General features: G+C 35.7%; 3 protein-coding genes and 2 non-coding genes across 8 annotated transcripts; 4 read left to right on the plus strand and 1 right to left on the minus strand.

Annotated features, from left to right (window-relative positions):
* The first annotated feature begins 821 nt into the window (after positions 1 to 821).
* On the plus strand, positions 822 to 10,155 carry MSH5 (MUTS-homolog 5). Its single transcript, XM_012993423.2, has 34 exons — positions 822 to 1,136; positions 1,925 to 1,956; positions 2,070 to 2,164; positions 2,253 to 2,333; positions 2,415 to 2,487; positions 3,134 to 3,197; positions 3,809 to 3,963; positions 4,093 to 4,194; positions 4,333 to 4,360; positions 4,456 to 4,487; positions 4,571 to 4,628; positions 4,914 to 5,000; positions 5,240 to 5,296; positions 6,055 to 6,156; positions 6,284 to 6,328; positions 6,451 to 6,528; positions 6,646 to 6,696; positions 6,775 to 6,856; positions 6,944 to 7,017; positions 7,108 to 7,207; positions 7,449 to 7,545; positions 7,657 to 7,746; positions 7,834 to 7,898; positions 7,991 to 8,049; positions 8,245 to 8,321; positions 8,415 to 8,501; positions 8,709 to 8,770; positions 8,856 to 8,917; positions 9,028 to 9,081; positions 9,182 to 9,267; positions 9,420 to 9,451; positions 9,544 to 9,567; positions 9,768 to 9,883; positions 9,965 to 10,155. The coding sequence occupies exons 1-34, from the start codon at positions 1,101 to 1,103 to the stop codon at positions 10,061 to 10,063; spliced, it is 2,442 nt and encodes an 813-aa protein (XP_012848877.2). The 5' UTR covers positions 822 to 1,100; the 3' UTR covers positions 10,064 to 10,155.
* On the minus strand, positions 10,098 to 12,108 carry LOC105968760 (GDSL esterase/lipase At5g55050). Its single transcript, XM_012993425.2, has 5 exons — positions 11,644 to 12,108; positions 11,445 to 11,569; positions 10,960 to 11,199; positions 10,570 to 10,819; positions 10,098 to 10,462 (listed from the first exon to the last, which is right to left on the minus strand). The coding sequence occupies exons 1-5, from the start codon at positions 11,924 to 11,926 to the stop codon at positions 10,242 to 10,244; spliced, it is 1,119 nt and encodes a 372-aa protein (XP_012848879.2). The 5' UTR covers positions 11,927 to 12,108; the 3' UTR covers positions 10,098 to 10,241.
* On the plus strand, positions 11,240 to 11,312 carry TRNAF-GAA (transfer RNA phenylalanine (anticodon GAA)). The gene has a single exon. It is a non-coding gene; the product is annotated as a tRNA-Phe (tRNA).
* Positions 12,109 to 14,065: 1,957 nt separating the features above from the next.
* Positions 14,066 to 14,136, plus strand: TRNAG-GCC (transfer RNA glycine (anticodon GCC)). The gene has a single exon. It is a non-coding gene; the product is annotated as a tRNA-Gly (tRNA).
* Positions 14,137 to 16,347: 2,211 nt separating this feature from the next.
* On the plus strand, positions 16,348 to 20,351 carry LOC105968270 (uncharacterized). Of its 4 annotated transcripts, none has more exons than XM_088812596.1 (9): positions 16,348 to 16,927; positions 17,557 to 17,602; positions 17,710 to 17,764; positions 17,861 to 17,906; positions 17,996 to 18,094; positions 18,384 to 18,452; positions 18,547 to 18,880; positions 18,964 to 19,055; positions 19,157 to 20,351. In XM_088812596.1, exons 1-9 carry the CDS (start codon positions 16,517 to 16,519, stop codon positions 19,901 to 19,903), a joined length of 1,899 nt encoding a protein of 632 aa, XP_088668722.1. In that variant the 5' UTR covers positions 16,348 to 16,516; the 3' UTR covers positions 19,904 to 20,351. The 4 variants fall into 4 exon arrangements, with proteins under 4 accessions (XP_088668722.1, XP_088668724.1, XP_088668725.1 ...); XM_088812598.1 differs by having other exon boundaries at positions 16,383 to 16,927; positions 17,713 to 17,764; XM_088812599.1 differs by having other exon boundaries at positions 16,383 to 16,927; positions 17,713 to 17,764; positions 18,967 to 19,055.
* The last annotated feature ends 797 nt before the right edge of the window (positions 20,352 to 21,148 follow it).

The raw sequence follows: 21,148 nt of genomic DNA on the forward strand, positions 1-21,148 counted from the left end.
GAGCTTCATAAAAATGAAGTGCATCACCTCTCGCTCTCTGCGCTCTCAATTATTTTCCGACCACAAATATAAACACCAAAATGAATTTATAAATCGCAATATTAATTACACCAATCGCAGTTTCTCCTTAGCGTTGTCGTTCAGGACAAGGTCTCTACCGGCAGCCTCTTCTATTTTTCTTGCAGCAAGCGCGCCGGTCGTCGGAGGAAAGCTGTCGGTCCTACTTCAGACAGGGTTCATCTCATTCTGCTAACACGATTTTTATTATTATTATTTTTGTAGGATATAATTTGTGATTTATAAAAAATGTTTGTTGTTGTTGGTGGCAGGGGTGTGTGTTTATTTGCATACTGGGTGGTGAATTTTGCTGTGCCGGAGTTTATAATGAAGGATATTCAGTCCAGAGTGGAAAAGGAGGATGGAGATAATCCATCGGAAGAAGATCAACGGTGAACCGGACAAGTTGGGATAATTCAATTTTTAATTAGGAGTTTTGGTTGAGTAATGATACATTAATGGTACTTACCAATTGTACTCAATTTTATGAATTTTAAATATTCTTTCTGCAAAATTGTGTTGGGTACTTGTTCAGATTGATACATAAACAAAACTCAGGAAAAAAAAAAACATAACTGGAAACTAGCACCAAATTACGTTCACTCAGTCTAAGATATCGTAGATTTACCTGATAACTATACTTAGTTGACTCACCAACATACGCACAATCAGTCAATAAATATTCTCACACTGTGAAGTTGGGTCGATAATTAGTTAACTAATGTACAATGTATACATACATATATATACACGCAAATGCATACAAAATTGATAATTATCGGTGATATACAAATATTATGAGAAATTATACTTGGACAAAGTTCATGAAATACATAATCTTAGAAATAGTCGATTTTTAATTTTATAAAATTTGAACCACCGACTATCTAATTTTGGAATAGAGTTGCGTTGAGTGACTCGAGTCGACCAAAAAGAGCGCGAACGTCTCTGGCATTTTATTTTGCAGATTTCTTCTTCTTCTTCGCTCTCTCTCTCGCTCGCTCTATCTCAGATTTGCCTACGAACATTCAGATCTCAAAGTAATGGAAGAAGTCGACGAAACAGATGCCGAACATCAGGTTTTACTTCTATCCGTTATCTTACAATATATATTTCCGTCGTATGGTTTCGGAATTTGTATATGGGGATAAAATCAATGGAATTTAACTGTTTGTAAACACAATCTCAGTACCGCTTCGTGATTATCTAATTCGACCATTTTTTTTGTGTATTCGACTCATCAGTTTGATTCTTCAGTTCTGCGTTTGGTTGAATAAGAGCAGCGTTTCATTGGTACAAATTATCGTTCCGGAATTTGAGAGATTGAAAATTTAATCAGTGATATATGTAATTCTAACTGCGATCGAGTGAAATTCATTTCTAAAACTTCGTTAGATTCTGTTTTTCCATGCATCCGAGCAATGAACCCTAGAAAAATGTGATGGACATATTTCACAGCTGTAATAAATTAGATTAGATTCTAAATTTCCAGAAGTAATCATAAACTCAATTTTGAGATTCAAAACTAGAAGTAGAATGGAAGGCTTATAGGAGGCAGAGTTAGCGACAAATCTATTAAAATATTTATTAATACGAAGGTGCGACGTAAAACATCTGAGAATTTCAGTTGTTTTTTAAAATTGTTGTTTGAATTGTAATGACTGACTCTATTTCATTTGTTGATAGCTGGATGCAGCCATTAGAGATGTCAATTTTATTTGAAACAGTAGTTAGACTTATACACATTAGTACCTCATTCTTCGTAATTATCTTACTTTAATAAGGTTCGCTGGTATGAATTTATTGATGTTACTGAAAGATTTATTTTCCATGTTTAATAGATTATCTCCCTGGATTTCTGTGACAGGTCTATATGGCGTGCATCATGCATGGTCGAAGGTAATGCTCTTTCTGCATTAAGGCTTTTATTAGGAGGTTGGATATCGTACATCTTTGTCAGAATTAGAGAGAACGTTAAACCGAATTGTTAATCTGAATTTAACTTTTTACAGAGTTGGAATCTCTTATTACGATTCCAGTATATGTCAACTTCATGTTCTGGAGTTCTGGGAAGATGACAATGAAAATTTTCCCTTGGTTGAGATGGGTACATGAAGGCAAAATGTTTAAGTAGCGTGTAGATCTTCTTTCATGATTTTTTCTACATAATATACTTTGGCTCACTGTTGATGTAGTGAAATATCAAGCCCAACCTTGCATCATCTATACTAGCACTAAGAGTGAAGAATCCTTCTTAGCTGCTTTACAAAAAAATGGTACACTGCTCAATAACTTGATATCTCATTGAACTTTCAGCTGCCTTTTTATTTATGTTTTTAATATCATGAGTTAAGCAGATGGGACAGCTGAAGCTCCAACAGTAAAGCTTGTAAAAAGTTCATTATTCAGCTACGAGCAAGCATGGCACAGGTACGGCGACATTATCAGAACTTTGTACTTGTATTTGCATCCAAAATTTGACTAGTTATTATAAAATAAATATCCGGACTCTAGAAACTGTAAGCTGCTGCGCCATATGCTCGTATTGACATCTGAAAAAGCTGTGGTAAACATCGGCATTCCTAATTTGTATATCCATAGGATATCAAATTTACATACTTTATAAAGGGATATCTTGATTGTGAACTTGATTAATGTATGAATGCTAAAAAGAAATCCATCTGACAAAATGATTTAAGTCTTCATGCTAGTTGTACCTCTGTACTTTGTTCTTCTTTTGAAAGATTTGCAAGCTGATCACTTTATTGAAGTACATCATGTGGGATGATATGGTTTATGGACTTTATCAGGATTGTATGTTGATTTTGTGGCCATCAGATCAGAATTAGACTAGATTCTCGTGACTCATGTTTATGGCATCTGATCATTTGTTGATGCTATCGGAAGGCAAAGAGCAGTATTTTGTTGAGGATTGTATCTTATTGTTTTCTGTTCACATATTGCCAGATGAATTTGTGGCATGTGATTTCAACATTTGGAATTTGTTGCCTCTTTCTACCTAACTTATTTTAGTACCGCATTTCTAATTTCTAATTTTTCTTTTGGCATAAAATAGATTGATATATCTGCAAGTTACTGGAATGCATGAAGGGCTGAACATCAAGGAAAGGGTTTCTTTTGTAAGTTGAACAGTTCGAGCTAGATTAATGCATTATTTGCCTGTTTTCCTTTCTCAACTCTGAGGACGTATTTCTGTCAGAGTAGAGATTGTCGTGTTATACCTATCCACTAGATTTATACACTGTTTTTGTGAATGACTCATGTTTTCAATGCATACAACCCATTTACATTAGATATCCTCCAAAGAAAAGGGAGGAATCTGATATTGCATATACTGTAAAGCAACTAGTGAGATAGCAATCATTAGACTGAAGAATGAAGACCTAGAATATCCACTTCTTGTTGAGAACCAACTGTCCTGAAACACCAATATGCCTTATCTTGTTTACTTTCAAAGATAGTTTCTTCATCCAACATCAATTTTATCCATCATTGTTAGCAGATTTCTGACAAGTGTCCTGGTTGTCAGAAATCTTCGTCTGGGTAGATACTAGCCAAATCTCCAATTACATACTTCAACTATATTTCGAAATGAGGTTATATGAACAAATAATGAAAACTTAGCATGAATATACATGTCTCTCGAACTCGTGATGTTAGAGTACACATTGGATCACATTCTTGGTTTAAATTTTGTAGCAAGTAGATATGTTCTTTCGTTTAATTTCAGCTTAGTTCCATGATGGACGTCCGAAGTGATGTTCAAGTTCGTGCCAGTGGGGGTCTTCTTGCCATATTAGAGAATGAGAGGATAGTAGACACCCTTGAACAGATGGAAAGTGGAAACACATCAATTGCAATCAATTCAGTTTCTGAGATTTCACTGTATCTTTTCCATCTTCCATCTTCCTTTTCTATTTAAGGTTAAGTTCTTTCCTTATGCTATGTGTATGAATCTTAGGGGTAAATATGGATTCAATATGATAAAATGTACACCTTAACAAACAAGACCAGAAACAATTTCCTCAAAGTTGATTCTGTTGCCCACGAGGCATTGCAAATTTTTCAGACTGACAAGCATCCGAGCCATATGGGCATTGGCAGATCAAAGGAAGGGTAAATCATGAAACACACTCTTGATGTTTTGTTTGAGTAAATATGCAATTCATAGAACATAGATCAATGGTGGAAAAGCAGAACATTCTGATGAAGTGGAGGTTTAAAAGAAATGTTCACTGGTATTTCTTATTGCAGGTTCTCTGTATATGGGATGATGAATAAGGTCCTGTGAGACTCCTGTCTTTTGTATCATATGATAATATCTAAGATGATGCAAAGAAATAAAATGTTGGGACTGATTCGTTTGCTTTCTTTTAGTGTGTAACGCCAATAGGGAGACGTCTTTTAAGGTAAAATACTTCCCATTGACATAATATTGTCATGACTGCCGTATCTTTGCTTGGTCCTTCACCTAATAGTGTTATTTATCTAGGAGCTGGTTCCTGAGGCCCATACTGGACCTTGAAAAGTTGAATATTCGTCTCGATACCGTATCCTTGTCCTAGTCACATGTACCATTGTTGTCATTTTTGCTTAACTTAATGTGTTCTGTTGATATTAATTTCAAGGTGCTGAGCATGTGCAAAGTACTACAAGGTCTGATAGAATCAAAATATTTTTAGAGGATGAATGTTGTAGTATGATTTTGGTTTTTAGGCATGAATGATGTATCCTTATTAGTACTAATAATTTACATCCACTGCTGGTTAAGCCAAATGTTTTGAAACACGGATGCAGTGCCCTTGTTACTTCAGTGTTCTTCTCAATGAATCAAGATATCTTTCTTTCTTTGCGCTGAAGAATTGTTGGTTTCTTTGCGTCAAACATTAAAGTCTGTGAAAGATATTCCTCACATACTCAAGGTGCAAAAACCTTTACTTAGCTGTCCTGATAAATGTACTTTAGCATTATTATTTATGATCAGTATCATTTAAAATATTGTTAAAATCAAAAATACCTACTATCTCATATGGCAAACCTCATATTCTTCTTTCATATGCTAATTTACACATTACTGCATTATTTTCATTTACTCTATGTTCTTTACCACTTATAGCATCTCTTTCCATGGTTCTAATTCAAATTATTGGAATTGCTTAAGAAAATCAACTCTCCAAGTTCTGTTTGCACAAGTAGTGACTGGACTGCATTGCTAAAGGTACGATACTGTTCTTTCTCAACACAACAAGTTATACCTTCACGATTTTGAAAACTTAAATTTTGGGAATAATTCCAGAGGTCAACATTCCATTCCCCGGAATTTTTTTACATAGATGTTTCTTTGGTGCAAAGATTTGCTCCTTCTTCTGTTCAGTCAATTTTCCTTTTTGATTCATTTCTTCACAGTAAAGGAGGGTTAAGGGTTCAGCTTGCATTTATCATTGCTTCAAATTGTTGAGATGCGATATTGTTCGTTCAAACTAACCACCTTGTGTCTCAAATAGCCTTTTTTCCCGCTTTATCTGAGAATAGTCCATTGTGATACGTTGCCAAGAGTTTCTTCAATAGAAAAATAAGGAAAATGGAAACTAAAACTCAATCATTGTTGCATATCAAATGCCCAGAAGTTCTGAAAGACATAAAATGGCATAGATTAGTATCAAAAAGCACACTCTCAATCTAAATAATTTCTATTTCCAGGACTTAGCGCACTTGATCCATTAAGCAGTTGAAGTCTTGACTGTGTTAAATCAATTCGTATTTCAGTATTCAAAATAATGCAACCTAATAATCTATAATTATGGTCAATGAAAATTTAGACACGGGGCAGCATTTGATGTATAAGGAAGACAGGAACATGCATCAACAGTTATTTCTGGATGCCAATAGTGTGACTCATATGTGTTATTCTTCATGTTCCCCGTTTCGTTATTTTTCTTGTTTGCAAATGTAAGACAATAAGAACTGTGTTTACAGAGCATATGTTCACTGCTGCACATCAATAAGATATTTGAAGTAGGCATTTCTGAAACGCTTCGAGAGCAATTGAACCATTTAAACTTGGATGTCATCGAGAAGGTATTACTGCTACTGATGTTTCTCTTCATTTTCACACCAATTATTCATTTTCTGTTATTGATTTGTTCTTTTACTCGTACCTCGTACCAACATTTTTATTCATTTATTGCATATATTTTCATTGTAGGCTGGTCTTTACATCTCCATGGATCTGGCTTATGTATATGAACTGGTGTGTGTGAATGCTAATAGTTCTTTTTTCTCATCATTAGTCATCTTGGTCTTCGTACACCATCTTTTATTTTATTTTATTTTTAATTATTTTTTTTTTGTGTTTGTTTCAACCTTTTGCAGGTAATTGGAGTTATAGATGTAAATCGAAGTAAGGAAAAAGGCTGGGAGACAATAGTGAAAGATGGTTTCTGCGGGGAGGTAATACATAATCACCGTTATGAAGCATATTAGGGTTTTAGTCTATATCCTTCAGTGCTTGCAATTCTCCTAGCATCTTGTTAGATCGTTGTGGTTTAGTAACTTTATTCCATGCAGTTGGATGAGCTACGGCAGATATATGAGGAATTGCCCGAATTTCTGGAAGAGGTGCTTTGTATTTAATTATCTTGTTCGGTGAAAATGTGGACCATGTACATGACGTGATGACATTACCTGCATTCACAGGTCTCATCTTTGGAACTTGCGCGATTACCGCATATGTCTAAAGAAAAATTCATTCCATGTATTGTCTATATACATCAGATAGGTTGGTTTGAGCTTTTGTGATGGCTTTTATATTTTGAGTTTCGAATCCACAATTTAAACAAACAATTGGTCTTTGTATATGACACAGGCTACTTAATGTGTATTTATGAAGAAAAACTGGATGACAACATACTAGAGAAACTTCAGGATTTTGAATTTGCTGTAAGTCGAAGCTTGCATATCAGTTCTGTCATTTTTCATATAAGGAGGATGTTTTATTTTCAATTCTTCTATTGGATTTAAAAATCATAGTTCTCTGACGAAGATGGAGACACCAAGAAGTTTTTCTATCGCACTGCAAAGACACGAGAACTAGATAATCTTCTAGGAGATATTTATCACAAAATTTTGGGTAAGCTGATACACAGTCTTTCATGAACATGTCTTTAAAATGAGCATAAGTATTATATCAACCTAGACCATGTGTGGCAAGACAATTCCTTTTAACAGCTTTCTTGTCATAATTCTTCTGCTTTTCAAGAGCATGTACTTTTGCATGTAGATACTTGTTTTGATGTTCTAGCGTTCATTTTACTTGATACTTTTTTTTTCTTTTTTTTCTTTTTTCTCTTCTGTTGTTTCTATATTTTAAGACATGGAGAGAGCAATTACCAGAGACCTTGTCATGCATGTTCTTGAATTCTCTGTTCCTTTACTCAAAGCTGTAACTTTTGCAGCTGAGCTTGATTGGTGAGCAAACTTTACTTTTATCTTTGATTAATTTCCCTTATTTTTTCCCGAGTTTCTCTGTGATTTTCCTTTTACTCTACCCTGTCCTGATCTCAATGTGATTATTTCTAGCTCGTTGTCATTGGCATTAGTTGCTCGACAGAACAACTACACAAGGCCCATTTTGACTTCAGAAAGCATGCTTGAAATAAGAAATGGAAGGTTGGAGCAGTTATGCAATATAAGTTACCCATTGGCTAGTCTTAACTCCATTGTGAAGATAGTATGAAGCTTTATTATTGCCATCAGACATGTTTTGCAGGAAATGACAGTTGATACATTTATTCCTAATGATACGAAGATTCTGGATGAAGGTATTTGTGACGAATTTGCCCTTTGAGTTGATCAGATCTAGATTTCTCACTCATTTTTATAACTAAGAGAGGTCATTGACTCGCCGGTTCAGGAAGAATCAATATCATCACTGGGCCTAATTATTCTGGAAAAAGTATCTACATAAAGCAGGTCAGTAAGAATGAACTTCCTCTTTCCAGACCCAACTAGTTTTAAATTTTGAATAGCATAGGGCACTTCATCATCTGCCTATTTTTTATTATTTGAAGCAAGTTTTCTTGGAAAATATGAAATTGAAGATGGCTGAATATCAGTTATTCTCGGTATTTCCTACCTTATTCACTTCTTTGTACATCTACATTTCAGGTCGCACTCATTGTTTTCCTTTCCCATATTGGAAGTTTTGTACCCGCGGATGCAGCCACAGTGGGTTTGACCGATAGGTATCATCCTTGCCTGTCAATCCTTCTCGTTTCATGGGGCGTTTTTTTAAATTATTTCGTAATTGGCAATAATGCTCTCATGCACCAAAATAGGATATTCTGTGCAACGGGAAGCAAGTTTATGACTGCTGAACAGTCTACATTTATGATTGACCTCCAACAAGTGGGCATGATGTTGAGGTATGCTAGAAAATTATAGACAGAGATATCTGTATTGAACTCTTGAACATTGATTTCTTTTACTAGCACTTTTTTCAGTGTTGTGACGTGTGGAGACATTATTGACGAGTGGGAAGAAAATATCGTTTGTGGATTATTGTAGGTGTTGTTTTGGACAGTGTATTACTATTTATAGATTTATCGTTAGTAATAGAATTTTATCTTCAGGCATGCAACTTCAAGGTCCTTATGTCTAGTGGATGAATTCGGAAAAGGAACTCTTTCTGAAGGTTTGCTACTGTTAGAATGCACACCTCTTTGTGCCTTTAGGTTGCAACTATTAGTGCCTAAGATTTGATACTTATCAATTTTCAGACGGGATTGGTCTCCTTGGTGGAACCATAAATTACTTTGCCTCATCTGATAATCCTCCAAAGGTTTGTTATTGTCATCCTCTCTATACGTAAGGTTTAAGAAAGGTGATTTATTACTCCCTTTGTCCGAATTTTGTTTCTTCAGTTTTCTTATTCCCTCGACTTTTCTGCAGGTTATGCTATCTACTCACTTAAGTGAGATATTTGAAAATGGCTATTTACTGGAGGTACCATATTTTGAGTTAATGGTTTACACTCACATAATAAAAAGCTTCTACAGCTGTCTACCTCTGCATTGCTACAATCAATATCATTTAATACCTGCAGTCAAACAAGATCAAGTATTACACCATGAGTGTGCTAAGCCCAGACGACAAAACCACAGAAGTCGATGACATTGTATTTTTATATAGGTAATATTGTGCTGCTTTTGGTAACAGATAGAATCTAATTATTATAAGAAACAAAAGAATTAATATCTCGATGGATTGTTTTATCCCCCTCTTGTTTATATAGGTAATATTATACTGTTTCATCTTTCTTGACTTATTCCTTTTGTTGGCAGGTTGGTTCCTGGACGTGCACTTCTTAGCTACGGTAAGTTGTTGAACCATCTGTTGGAGCCAAGAACAATTTACAATCTCTTTTCTCCAAAATCTTAATAGCCAATTCCATATTCTGTTTTGCAGGATTACACTGTGCACTACTTGCGGGTGCGTTTCTACTTTATAATATAATCTTGAAAAAACGAGATTTTATCCTACCATGGAAAATATATGCATTTAGAATATCATGGTATTGATTCTTAAGCAGTAGGTTTCATATATCTGGAGGATATGCCAATTCAAATTATAAGTTAATTATCGGTGTGCACTGTAGTTTGTTTCAAAGTTTTCTTGATCGATTTGTTTAGGAGTTCCTGAGGAAGTTATAAAGAGAGCAGCATCTGTACTGCTCACAATTGGAAATAATACAAATATTGAGAGACTTCTTCATGATAGTATATCCGCACAGGATCAGCAGTATAAGGTGTATATTGCGTGCGTTTTAATTGAGCCTTTATAACTTTTTTCCCGTGAACCCGTAATGAAGTATGCAAACTAAATGCAGGAGGCTGTGGAGAAGATTTTAGCTTTCGATACCTCAAATGGTGACCTGTCTCTTTTCTTTGAAGATATATTTCCTTCGCAGCTTTACTATCCTCAGTAGTCGATAAAATTGTATTTTGATGATTACACGAACCTATCAGAATTTGCTGCTTCCATATTGTATTGAAAATAAATAAACATTCTTTGCATATACACACAAAGCAAATGCAGAAAACTAACTACTAATCCAAGAATCGAAGGGAAAATTCATAATCCTCACTCATGGATCGTGATAGGTTTTATACAGCAATTAGCTGCTTGAGGGTTATCGGGGATACATAATCTGGCGAGCCAGCAAAAAGCATATCGATGAAAATTCGAGCAGCCGCTTCAGTGGGATGGTAAATGTCCCAGAAAAGATGAGCACTTCTGTTCGAACAATACTGAGAAAGAGGCGTGCAGGGAATCTTTGCCCTCAGTCTTCCCAGTCCGCAGCAAGCAGCTTTCGTCTCACTGAAACCTAAACGCCAAATATATTGATATTTTCTTATAATGTTATCAACATTCTATGATTTTTTTTTTGTTCAAGAAAGAGATTAGAACAGAAAACGAAGTTTGATGTAGTACCGTAAGCTGCTGGACTTTCGATGAAGTTGACGAATACACGATACACATCGAAGTAAGTGTAGTGGAAATCTTTGAGCTCTGATTTCAGAGCAGGCAACATCTGTGTGAGCTCTTCGTTGTACTTTTTCGACCAGTAGTTTACTTGGTTGTTGCATTCATTGGTCGTGTTCTTATATCTTTGCTTGGGCGCGCATCCTATTGGTGCTACTCCAATTACCAAAAATTTCCTTCCTCCTAGACCGTATATTCCCTAGATTTTGTTGACCGATTAGCAACAATGTTTTTTTTCCGGATGAATGAATGAATGCAACAATGAAGTAAACATTCTATGCTATTTTCTAACAATATTTTTTTTTCGAATGAATGAATGAATGCAACAATGTTGTATACCTTGAGCAGTTCTTTGAGGGTGGAAACCATTAGAGTAACATGTTGCTGAGGGGAGTTTTTCTCGGACAGGTCGGAGCCCGTCGTGAAATAGTTAATAATGTCATTGCTTCCAATTACGATGGGAAAGAATGATTTCGATAAGTGCTCCTGCACAGCATTTGACGACCCCATTGCTTTCACTAGAATCTGACGAACACTTGAGAAATGGCCCACTTGGTGAGCCATCGGGATCGTATGTTTCTGTATAGAAATAACCAACATAAGAAGAAATGTCAACAAAGCGGGGATAGCTCAGTTGGGAGAGCGTCAGACTGAAGATCTGAAGGTCGCGTGTTCGATCCACGCTCACCGCATTCAATATTTTTTATTTTATTTTTGGATTTTTATCAAATGTATTCATTTTTTATTTTATTTTTTGGATTTTTATCAAATGTATTCATACAGAAAAATCTAGATATTTTGAGCTAGTACATGATTTCACTTACAATGAGGCTCTCGCCCGTGGTGTTAAAGATTCCAGCTCCGCCTGAGGCAAAGCTTACACCTTTGAGAAAAACATTGTTTGGTTTGGATAGATACGGCGGCGGCGTTGTTACCCCCAATTTCTCCGCTGTAATTAATTTATCAGACCAATTATGAAGAACGTAACAATGGTACGTAATTATAATATATAAAATAAGGTACCAATTATGTCAGCTGCATTTTTGCCGTTGGAGAATCTGCCTGTGGGCTTGTGACCGGGAAAGTCAATACCGTTGTACGGAAAGTCAGCTTTGATAACAGAAAGTGGCAAGTAGTTGTTGTTGCCAACATCTACTAGTGAATCTCCAAACACGTACATTGCCGGTACAACCGTTTGATCAGCTTTCGATACATTACTACTGCACGAAAACAACACCGCCAAACAACATAGAACCACACAAGAAAAAAATGGTGACATTAATTTATCTCCCAAAAAGAATGCCATATATAATTAATTTCAGATATATTTTTCCTTATATGAATTTATTATATATTATATAGAAGAAACTAAGTTTGGGTTTTTATAGGGACATTGGAGAAAATCTAAGGCTGTGCTTGTATGATAGTGAAATGTGAACATGCAGTAGCTGTTTGCGTGTGTGTGTGTGTGAGATATCTGATGAAGACACCTCCTCAATGCCATTTTGACCTTTTTATATAATGTGTGTGAGGTGGACAATGGCGGAGCCAGAATTTGTTGCAGAGCATGGGCTAAATGTTCACAAGGGCTCGGGTGCAGCGCCCCCGGTTTTTTTTTTCCTGAACTATATATTCATAAAAGAATGGCACATATTAAATTAAATAAAAAAAAATGTATATTTTAATTAAATTGGATGAACTAAACTGTAAATTGTCTAAAATATAATTAGTGGAACTCTTTAAACTATACATCACAAATTAGTTGGGTGGTTTAATTAAATTGGATTAGCAATAAATAGTGTATAAAAATGAATAGAATGAATAACTTTTAGCTAGTTGCATTTGAATAGAATGATTTGGATTTTGTGGGACGAATGTAAATTAATGAATCTGTGCATGCCAAACTAGATATTATATTAACTTATGGAAATATCTGAAGAAATTAAATTAAGTATATATATATATATATCTATATTAATAAATATATATACCGACTTAGAAAAAATGAACGTGAAATGGGAACAAATATCATCATATCTCCAGCTGCAGTTGCACATCTCTTCTAGTGAAGTGATGTGGGCCCCGTTATAATTTTTGTTGGCATATGGAAATGTTTTCAATCCATAGAATTTCAGTAGCGTTCCCATTTTGCCCATCAACCAATTTTCAACATGTACATGTGATATACACACGACACAACATACTAATTAATTTCTTTTGATTTCTACATTAATTTAGAGTTATTTAAATTCGCAATTAACAAATATGTCCACATTAATCGTGAGTTTCTCGATTTTTTTTTTTGTCAGAAAATGAGTTTCTCGAATTAATTCCATTATTATTGGAGTATTATTATTATTATATATTGAATTTGAAATCCACTTAATGGCGATATTTTTCAAATCTCAACTCTTCATTTCATGAGTCTCTAACGTTTGATGGAATTCGATTTTTTTTTTTAATTATCATAAATTTCTTCAATATAGCCTCGTCTTAAAATTTTGCATGGTTTTATAAAATGATGATGAATGTGTGTATGTATTTTAGTTACATGTGAACGAAGAATGAAGAGTTTTAAAGATACATTGGAAATATATATGTGAATGGTGTGAATTAATAGTGGAGGTGCATATGCCATTTTGCGTACAAACTCGACCATCATTTTCAGGCTCGCCTACATCTTGTCGACCCCCTAATTTTGAACCAATTAACCAGATAAGAATTGATGTGACTCTGAATTCTTAATTGGGTAAATTACACCCACACCCCTGAGGTATGCTTAAATAACTGTAAGGTCCATGTGGTATCGATAATTACACTCTACCCCCTGAAAGGTAGTTAAAAACTTTAACGGGATAATGCATTGGATACATTATTCCGATAGTGTTCTAATGGATTCTACACGGTTTAGTTTTAATTCTGATAATTATTAAAAATTATAGTTAGAAATTAGTGGAGAAAAAATATTAAAAATAAATAATTACAGAAATACCATTAGGGTGTTTTAGGGTTGCCCATCGTTTCTTTCTTTTATATATAAGATTATTCTTCGATTTTTCTCCCAATGCCATTTAAGCTTGCAAGAAGGGCTAAATGACCTTATAAACTCTTCTAATACTCTAAGCAAAACCCCGTGGTCCCCGTCACTATAATTTGACAACTTATCGTTGACAACAATTTTTTTTTTTTGGGGGTTAATTATGCTATTATCAAAGTGCGTTTTACTTTATATTTTAAAATGTAGTTACGAGCAACCTTATTAAACTATTATTGCTAATGTAAATGTGATGTGCGTTAGTGATTTGAGTGGATCCAGCACTACATAAATTCGAGAGCGTTCCCTTAATTATTGACCCAGCGGACTTGTCTACACCAGGCCAAGGCCCAACTCTGCTCATATGTGTTCATTAATTCTATTAATAAAATTCAATTTCTAAGAACAACAGCACCAGTGGTCTAGTGGTAGAATAGTACCCTGCCACGGTACAGACCCGGGTTCGATTCCCAGCTGGTGCATTAATTGGGAAGATTGCTGTGATGATATCTCTGCGCTACACGTGGACATTGGGTTGCCCACTCGATCAGATCTTCTGGACGAAACACGCGCATCTGAGCTTCCTCTCTCTCTCTCTCTCTTTTATTTTTCTTTTTAAATATCAATTTTTTATATTTATTGATTTTAACTATTTAACCTTTTGTTTTCACCATTTTTTATCCATTTAATTCGTGTTCAAATGATTTAACATTTATCCATCGATTTTCTCTATTTTGATTCTTGTAACTCTTTTCTATTTTTTTTTTTTTATCAAAATTGGATTTCATTTCTCGCATCCTTTTAAATTTGTATTCCGATTCGATCCATCTAATTTATATCAATCAATTTAAAAAAAATAATCATAATGTCCAATAATTTTGATTATATCGTGGTATTCTGATTTTTTTTTCTTAATACTCTCACAATTAAATGATATGGGTGCATTTTGACACACGATATATAATTAATTAGAGACTTAATTTTGTCAATTTTAACATAGTATGGTGCAAATTGCCAATCAATAATACTTATGGGGTGCAAAACGTGATTTGGTGAATTTCTATCGGATATGAATTAGCATCTAATTTGGATCGACCCCGTGTAGGCCCAATGGCTTCAATAGGGCCCATTTCCCCCTCATATATTTTCCAATAATTTGTGAAATGAGTTTTATTTATAAATACTTATATGATAAAATGGTCTCTTATATAATTCTTTTTTCCTTTATATATTGTTGGATTAATTTTTTTCATAATTTTGGATTTACAATTCATCATAACTCTATACATCTACTTGAAAGATTTTTATTTTAGCAATCTTATGTAGTTATGAATTCACCTAGTTAATTCATCTATATTCCCATAATCTCTAATTTTAAGGGGTAAAAAATCTTCATGTTTTGACCTAAATATAGTGATTTATGTCATTTTACTTGAAACATAATTTTTTTATTTTTTTTATTTTATAAATTTAAATATCATTAAAATTTTGGAAAGCATTGTCCACGAATCTCCACAAATTTTTAGTTCATCTTCTAAGATTCTCAATCCTTCCAACCGAATACTTTTGGTTTCGCCCTGCGTAGAACCGTTAGGTTAGGCCAATTCAACTTCATTTGTCAGCTTCGATTTACATTCTTTTTAGTGGTCACTTTTGTGGCTAGCTCATTATCTTGGTTAAAAGACACCTCTTTCTTTAGTAGCGGTGGCCAAGCCAAATCACTCGAAGAGGAATCGTCCGACAGTGTGAAAATCCGGGTACATTTTCTTTTCATAGAACAAGATAGGAACCATCGATTGGTGCATGGGTTGGCTTTTTTTAAACCATATGGAAGGGTTGTAAGCCTCATTCTGATTCAAAGTAGAAGTAGGAGGGCATGTATAAGCCGTTCTAAAAGTCGGGGGCCTAACAAGCCAAAAGGTCTCTCGATTGACAGTTAGCTGATTGCCCATTTTCCAAAATCACGGGATATAATGCACTTTTAGCCTTTCCTTTATCTAGCAAGATGAGATCCGACCCAAGGCAAGGCTCTTTCATAAGATTGATTGGCCTTTAAATTCAAGCATGAATGAGAACCAACTCGATATTTCCCTGGAGGGGAACTATTCTGCAGTTATAGTACATTAAACAATCTTCGATTGGACCTCCCATACACAATAAGAACCATTTGAATCATTACATCATAATACTCATCATCTATTAGGAAAGATCTTCGAATTTACACTACTAAGTGATTCTTTGGTGAAGGCGAAAGCCCCTACCCTAGGACTACTAAGTTTTCGTATTTTAAATTTTGCCAAAATCAGATTAATAAATTGCCAAAATCACGTTAGAAATTAAAACGATATTAATAATATTAAAACAATATTTAACGTTTTAGTCAAAATTTGTACAACAGTAATTGGAGAATGAAGTAACATATTAGTTACAACTTACAAATATTCATCATATTAGTTCAAAATTGCAAATGTTATGTATTCCATTTAATAAATAATAATAAAAATCTCTGAAAAAAGATAAATAGTTGGAAAACAGTCAAATATTATTATAATAAAATGGTATTAATCTGACTGGGGAATGGACTATGGAGTAAATAAAACAATTTGATTTTTAGGCGTGTATCAGCATCGGACTCAGGCTCGGACAAATCCAAACCGAACGAAAAGAAAAAGCAAAAAGCTACAGAACAAAGTAAAATTAAAACCACACCCCCCACACTCTACAGATAACAATTGCAGTAAAAGAGGAGAGAGAAAGAAAAGCAAATAAATAAATAAATAAAAAATCAGAGTGAGAAAGTGGGTGAGGGTTTTTTTTTTTTTTTTTTAGAGAGAGAAAATTGTACAGCGGAAAAAATTAACAATGGGCCAGATAGTGAAGAAGAAGACGAAAGGGAGGCCTAAAAAGGCGGATTCCATTTCCGGCGTCGTCCACGAGGCACCGCCGACGGAGCGCGACCTTCGCCGGAGCCACCGCCGCCGGAATGTGAAGTACTTTTTCGACCTAGACGACTACTTCGACGACGACGACGAAATCTTCGAGAACGACGAGGACCAGCGGCGCAAGCAGAAGCAGCTCAAGCTCCTCCTCAAACTCGAAAGCGGCGGCGAGCTTGCGTCGGCGGCTCCGCAGCCGAGCCGGACGCGGCGCGTGGACCAATTGACCTCATCATTCGGGGAGGATGGTGGCAAACCACCGAAGAGGCCGAAAATTGATGACGAGAACGGTGGAATTAACGCCGGAGTGGATTGTTATAATGAAGAAAACGACAAGGTGATTATCATCACTCTATGCTGTTTCGATTCAGAAATGAAAAAACCCCGGCGGAAATTGGGGAAAGTAGAAGATTAATTGATAGTGATAGAAGCTTGTTGGAAATTGGAATGGTGCATCCTATATATCTGCTTATAATATATATAATAATAAAATAATAGTATATGTACATATAAGAGAGAGAGAGAGAGAGAGATTTTTAATTGGCCCATGCTAGTATGTAGCGTCTTGGTGTATGTATAGGTCAGTGAGTGTGATTGTGTGGGCTGGGGGGTCAGGTGAGAATTGTCTCTGCTTTGATGATATCTATGTATATTTAACGATCGGGTCAACTGCCAAAAAGAAATACTACTAAAATCTTCTTCTCTCTCCTCCTTTCTCTCTCTGAAACAAGCTACAGTCGGAGTGTCAAACACAAACATGTGCCGTATTGTATTGTACGTGCACTCACTCGCGCATGGTTGTCTCTGTTTTCCTGTCTCTGTCTGAGATAATAGCCATTGCCCACCCCCCCTGTTTTCCCTAACCTACACATACAAGGCTGTATTTGTTGGGAGAGGGGTTTCAGATAGCATTTATTAATTTTTCAGTTTTTTTATTTAAATTTTTTTGATGGCTTTTTTTGGCAGGTTAGAGAAAAAATGGCAGAACTTGTTGCTCAAGACTCGGCTACTGGTTTGCTTTTCTTTCTTTGTGGCTTTACTACAAAGTTTACCATTCTTAATCTTGTGAAAGGGTTCTGTTTGATTTATGTTTTCTTTTGGATAATATTGGTACTGCAGCAGCACCATTGCCTGATAAGAATGCGTTGGAGTTGATTTTGGACAAACTTCAGAAGTATGTGATTCTTTTTTTGGCAAACATTTTAAATAATTGCATTATCAGGGCTCTTTGTAATTGTTGAGCACTTTTCGATTTCCTTTTTCTTGGCAGGAAGGATGTTTACGGTGTTTACGCAGAACCGGTTGATTCCAAAGAGGTATATTTTCTGATGTTTGGGTTGTATTACGCCTCGGGGTATGGTGGAATTTCTAAACTGTTTAACCGTTTTTTTTTGTTGTTGTGTAGCTTCCTGATTATTATGATTTGATAAAGTACCCGATGGACTTTGCCACTGTGAGGAGAAAGCTACAAAACGGTTCGTACGAGACTTTGGAACAGTTTGAGGTGAGTGCAGTTGTGTGCTCCCTTGTGCCGTTTTTTATTTATTGACTATCGGGGGTGTAAGGGACAGGGTGAGCATATAAAAAAGAATTCTTTATGAAAAATATTTCATATCATTGGGCTATGATAAGTTTGTCGCATGCAACAGATTGGAGCTATGAATGTTGCGCCAAAAAGTTCGTTTTTAAGCTATGACCTTCATAGTTTAAATACATTATCGTTGTTGGAAGTCTGCCTAATTTTTTTATTCTTTTTTTCTTCTGTTTTGTGAATTCCGTTTGCTGTTGGCCAGCATGATGTTTTCCTCATTTGCTCGAACGCAATGCAATACAACGAGCGGCATACTGTATACCACAAGCAGGTAAAGAGACTGCACTTTTTTTTTCAGTTTGTTGTTTCGACTTTTTAAAGTAGCTGTTCACTGATTTAATATATATATATATATCTCTGGAAAGGCACGGTCAATCAAAGAGTTAGCTACGAAGGAATTTCAGAAGATAAGGTTAAATTTTGTTTGCTCGGAGAAATTTGTCAAGCCTGAGCAGAAGATGAAATACAGCTATACTTTGAATATGCAAACGAATGATTCCGTGAGGAGAATGGTGCAAGAATCTCTCGGGTCCGACTTTTCATGTGGAGCCACTCTTGCCACATCAGCAGATATCCATAATGTTCCAAATTTGCCCCAATCTGTTGGATTCTTTAGAACTGGCAATAGTGATGTTCTTTCTGAGGGCAAATCTTTCTTGAACGACAACAATTTAGATAAGGGTGAAGAATCACTGCCAGGTAACTCGCAAACCTGAATATTTAATCACTTCCAATAACTGATTAGTACTAATCATTCGTGTATTATGAAAACCCTCATGCAGCAGCATACACAAGAACCCCGTTTGCTCATCAGGCGATTGCGTCAGACTCCATCTTCTCAACTTTCGAGGGAGAAAGCAAGCATCTCGTTCCTGTACGTCTCTTTCAGATTTATATATTAGTATTCGCTTATTTTTTATTGCATTGTTTTATTTTTTTGTAACTTCTATTCCAAATTTTTTTCCTCAAAATCAGGTGGGGCTTTATTCGGAAAATTCATACGCTAGGAGCCTTGCTCGTTTCGCTGCAACACTCGGAACTGTTGCATGGAAAGTTGCTTCGAAGAAAATCGAACAGTCACTTCCTCAAGGTCTCGAGTTTGGCAGGGGTTGGATCGGAGAGTACGAGCCACTCCCGAATCCTCTAGTAATGGAAGTTTCTAGAATTTCCGAAACGGAAGCTTCCAAACACCTTGGTGATGGGAATGTTTTTGGTAATAGATTCTGTAGTAGTACAATTGCCAGCTCATCGTCTGCCGTGGCAAAAGCAGCTACCTATTCTCCTCAGCCTAACGACTCGAGCAGTGCCTCTGTAGCTGCGGCCCGCGCATGGATGTCTGTAGGAGCTCATGGGTTTGTGCCGGCTGGCAAAAATGCTAATCTGCACACGAACCAGATATTTCCTAATTCTTCGTATAATTCAACTCCTGATAATGTGGCACAAAATCGAGGAGTGAGAAGTGCTTTTGGAAGAAATGGAATGCATGTTCAACCGGAAAGGAATGATACTCTGCTTCGCGCGTTTGTAGATCAAAGCCCTCGAGCTTTTAGAGTAGGCAACGAAATACAGCAGTCAAGTTGGAGGAATCTTGGTCCACAAATGCACTATTGGCAGAAGCAAGAATTACTTCCTCCAGATTTAAATATCGGTTTCCAATCATTAGGGTCTCTCGGGTTGCCCTCGCTGCTGATTGATTCTCCGGATCTTGCTCTGCAACTCTGAGAATTTTTTATTCAGATAAAAGGAAGAATGTTCGATTTCGCTTCCCAGCTTCTATTTGTGAATGGATTCGGGAGTAAAAAAAGTACAATCTTTTGCTTTAACTGGAAAGAGATGGAAGACTTGTATCATATAACCTGTAGCTCTCGACTTTTGAATCGATCTTTAATTTATTTAATTAGGTTTATCGGTAAGTATCAGATATAGAAAAGGATGATAGATATAGATAGACTTTGTAATTGCAAATATGGATGAATTTCTTTTGTTGTAAAAGCGTTGTTCGTTTCTTTGTTTGTGTTCTGCTTGCAGCTTCTGATTGTAATGCTTATTGTAGTTGGTAGTTATTGCTAACTGTGAATTGCAGAGCAATGGAAATCTGTGTGTAATTATCGTCCCAGATGAACATTTTATTGAAATCTTTTATATATAGAATAACTATCTTATTATGTAAGTTCGATTTGATTTCCTGGTCGAAAAACAAGAAATGACTCTGCCACGACCGATAATTTATTCAAACTCCAGACAAGTTCCCAGTAGATCAATGAAATACTGAACTGAAATTCGATATATCAATGATTTTATAATTCTCGTTTCAAATCTTCAAATTTTAGTCCGTCTTCTATCATATAAAATAAGATTGAATAGAGTAAACCCCTCAACAAAATAGAGTATTAATAAATATATACCACGAATCGAAGGCTTACTTCAAAAAGACATTAACTTAGTAAGGTGAAAATGGAATGAACTTCTCTTAATACCATGACCTCAAACCTTTGATCTTGTCGAAGCCCGAGAAAACGGGATCCGGATGCTTTGTTTGATCTGATCAATATTCTTGTTCGAATTATCGGATGCTTTTGATGATGGCTTGGCGTCTCGTAAGTAACACACGTCACCTTCGCAAACGTACTGGCTCCTCTCCGGCTGCTCAGAAAAGCATCTCCAAATGTAGAACAAAGGCATATCCTATTCTCGATTTATTAACACAGTTTCTGTATTCGCTCCTTCAGTTCTTCTTCGTCTCTTGTATATGTTGGAATCGCTGGTGTTGGGTGGAGAGAGATTTATATACGCGTGAAAAAAGCAAACCAACTATTGGCTACAAGCATTGATTTATTACCAGCAATTCATTGACAAAAGTTGGGAGGGTATTATTAAACGGTCAATAAAAGAAGGCTGTGCATGTAATGAAAAATCCACTTTATTGTTGATATTTAGTTAGTTGTTTGGCCTTGGGAATTTGGTTTT

The sequence above is a fragment of the Erythranthe guttata genome, chromosome 13 (assembly GCF_056151865.1).
Source record: "Erythranthe guttata isolate IM_541 chromosome 13, IM_541, whole genome shotgun sequence".
In the NCBI taxonomy this organism is placed as follows: domain Eukaryota; kingdom Viridiplantae; phylum Streptophyta; class Magnoliopsida; order Lamiales; family Phrymaceae; genus Erythranthe; species Erythranthe guttata.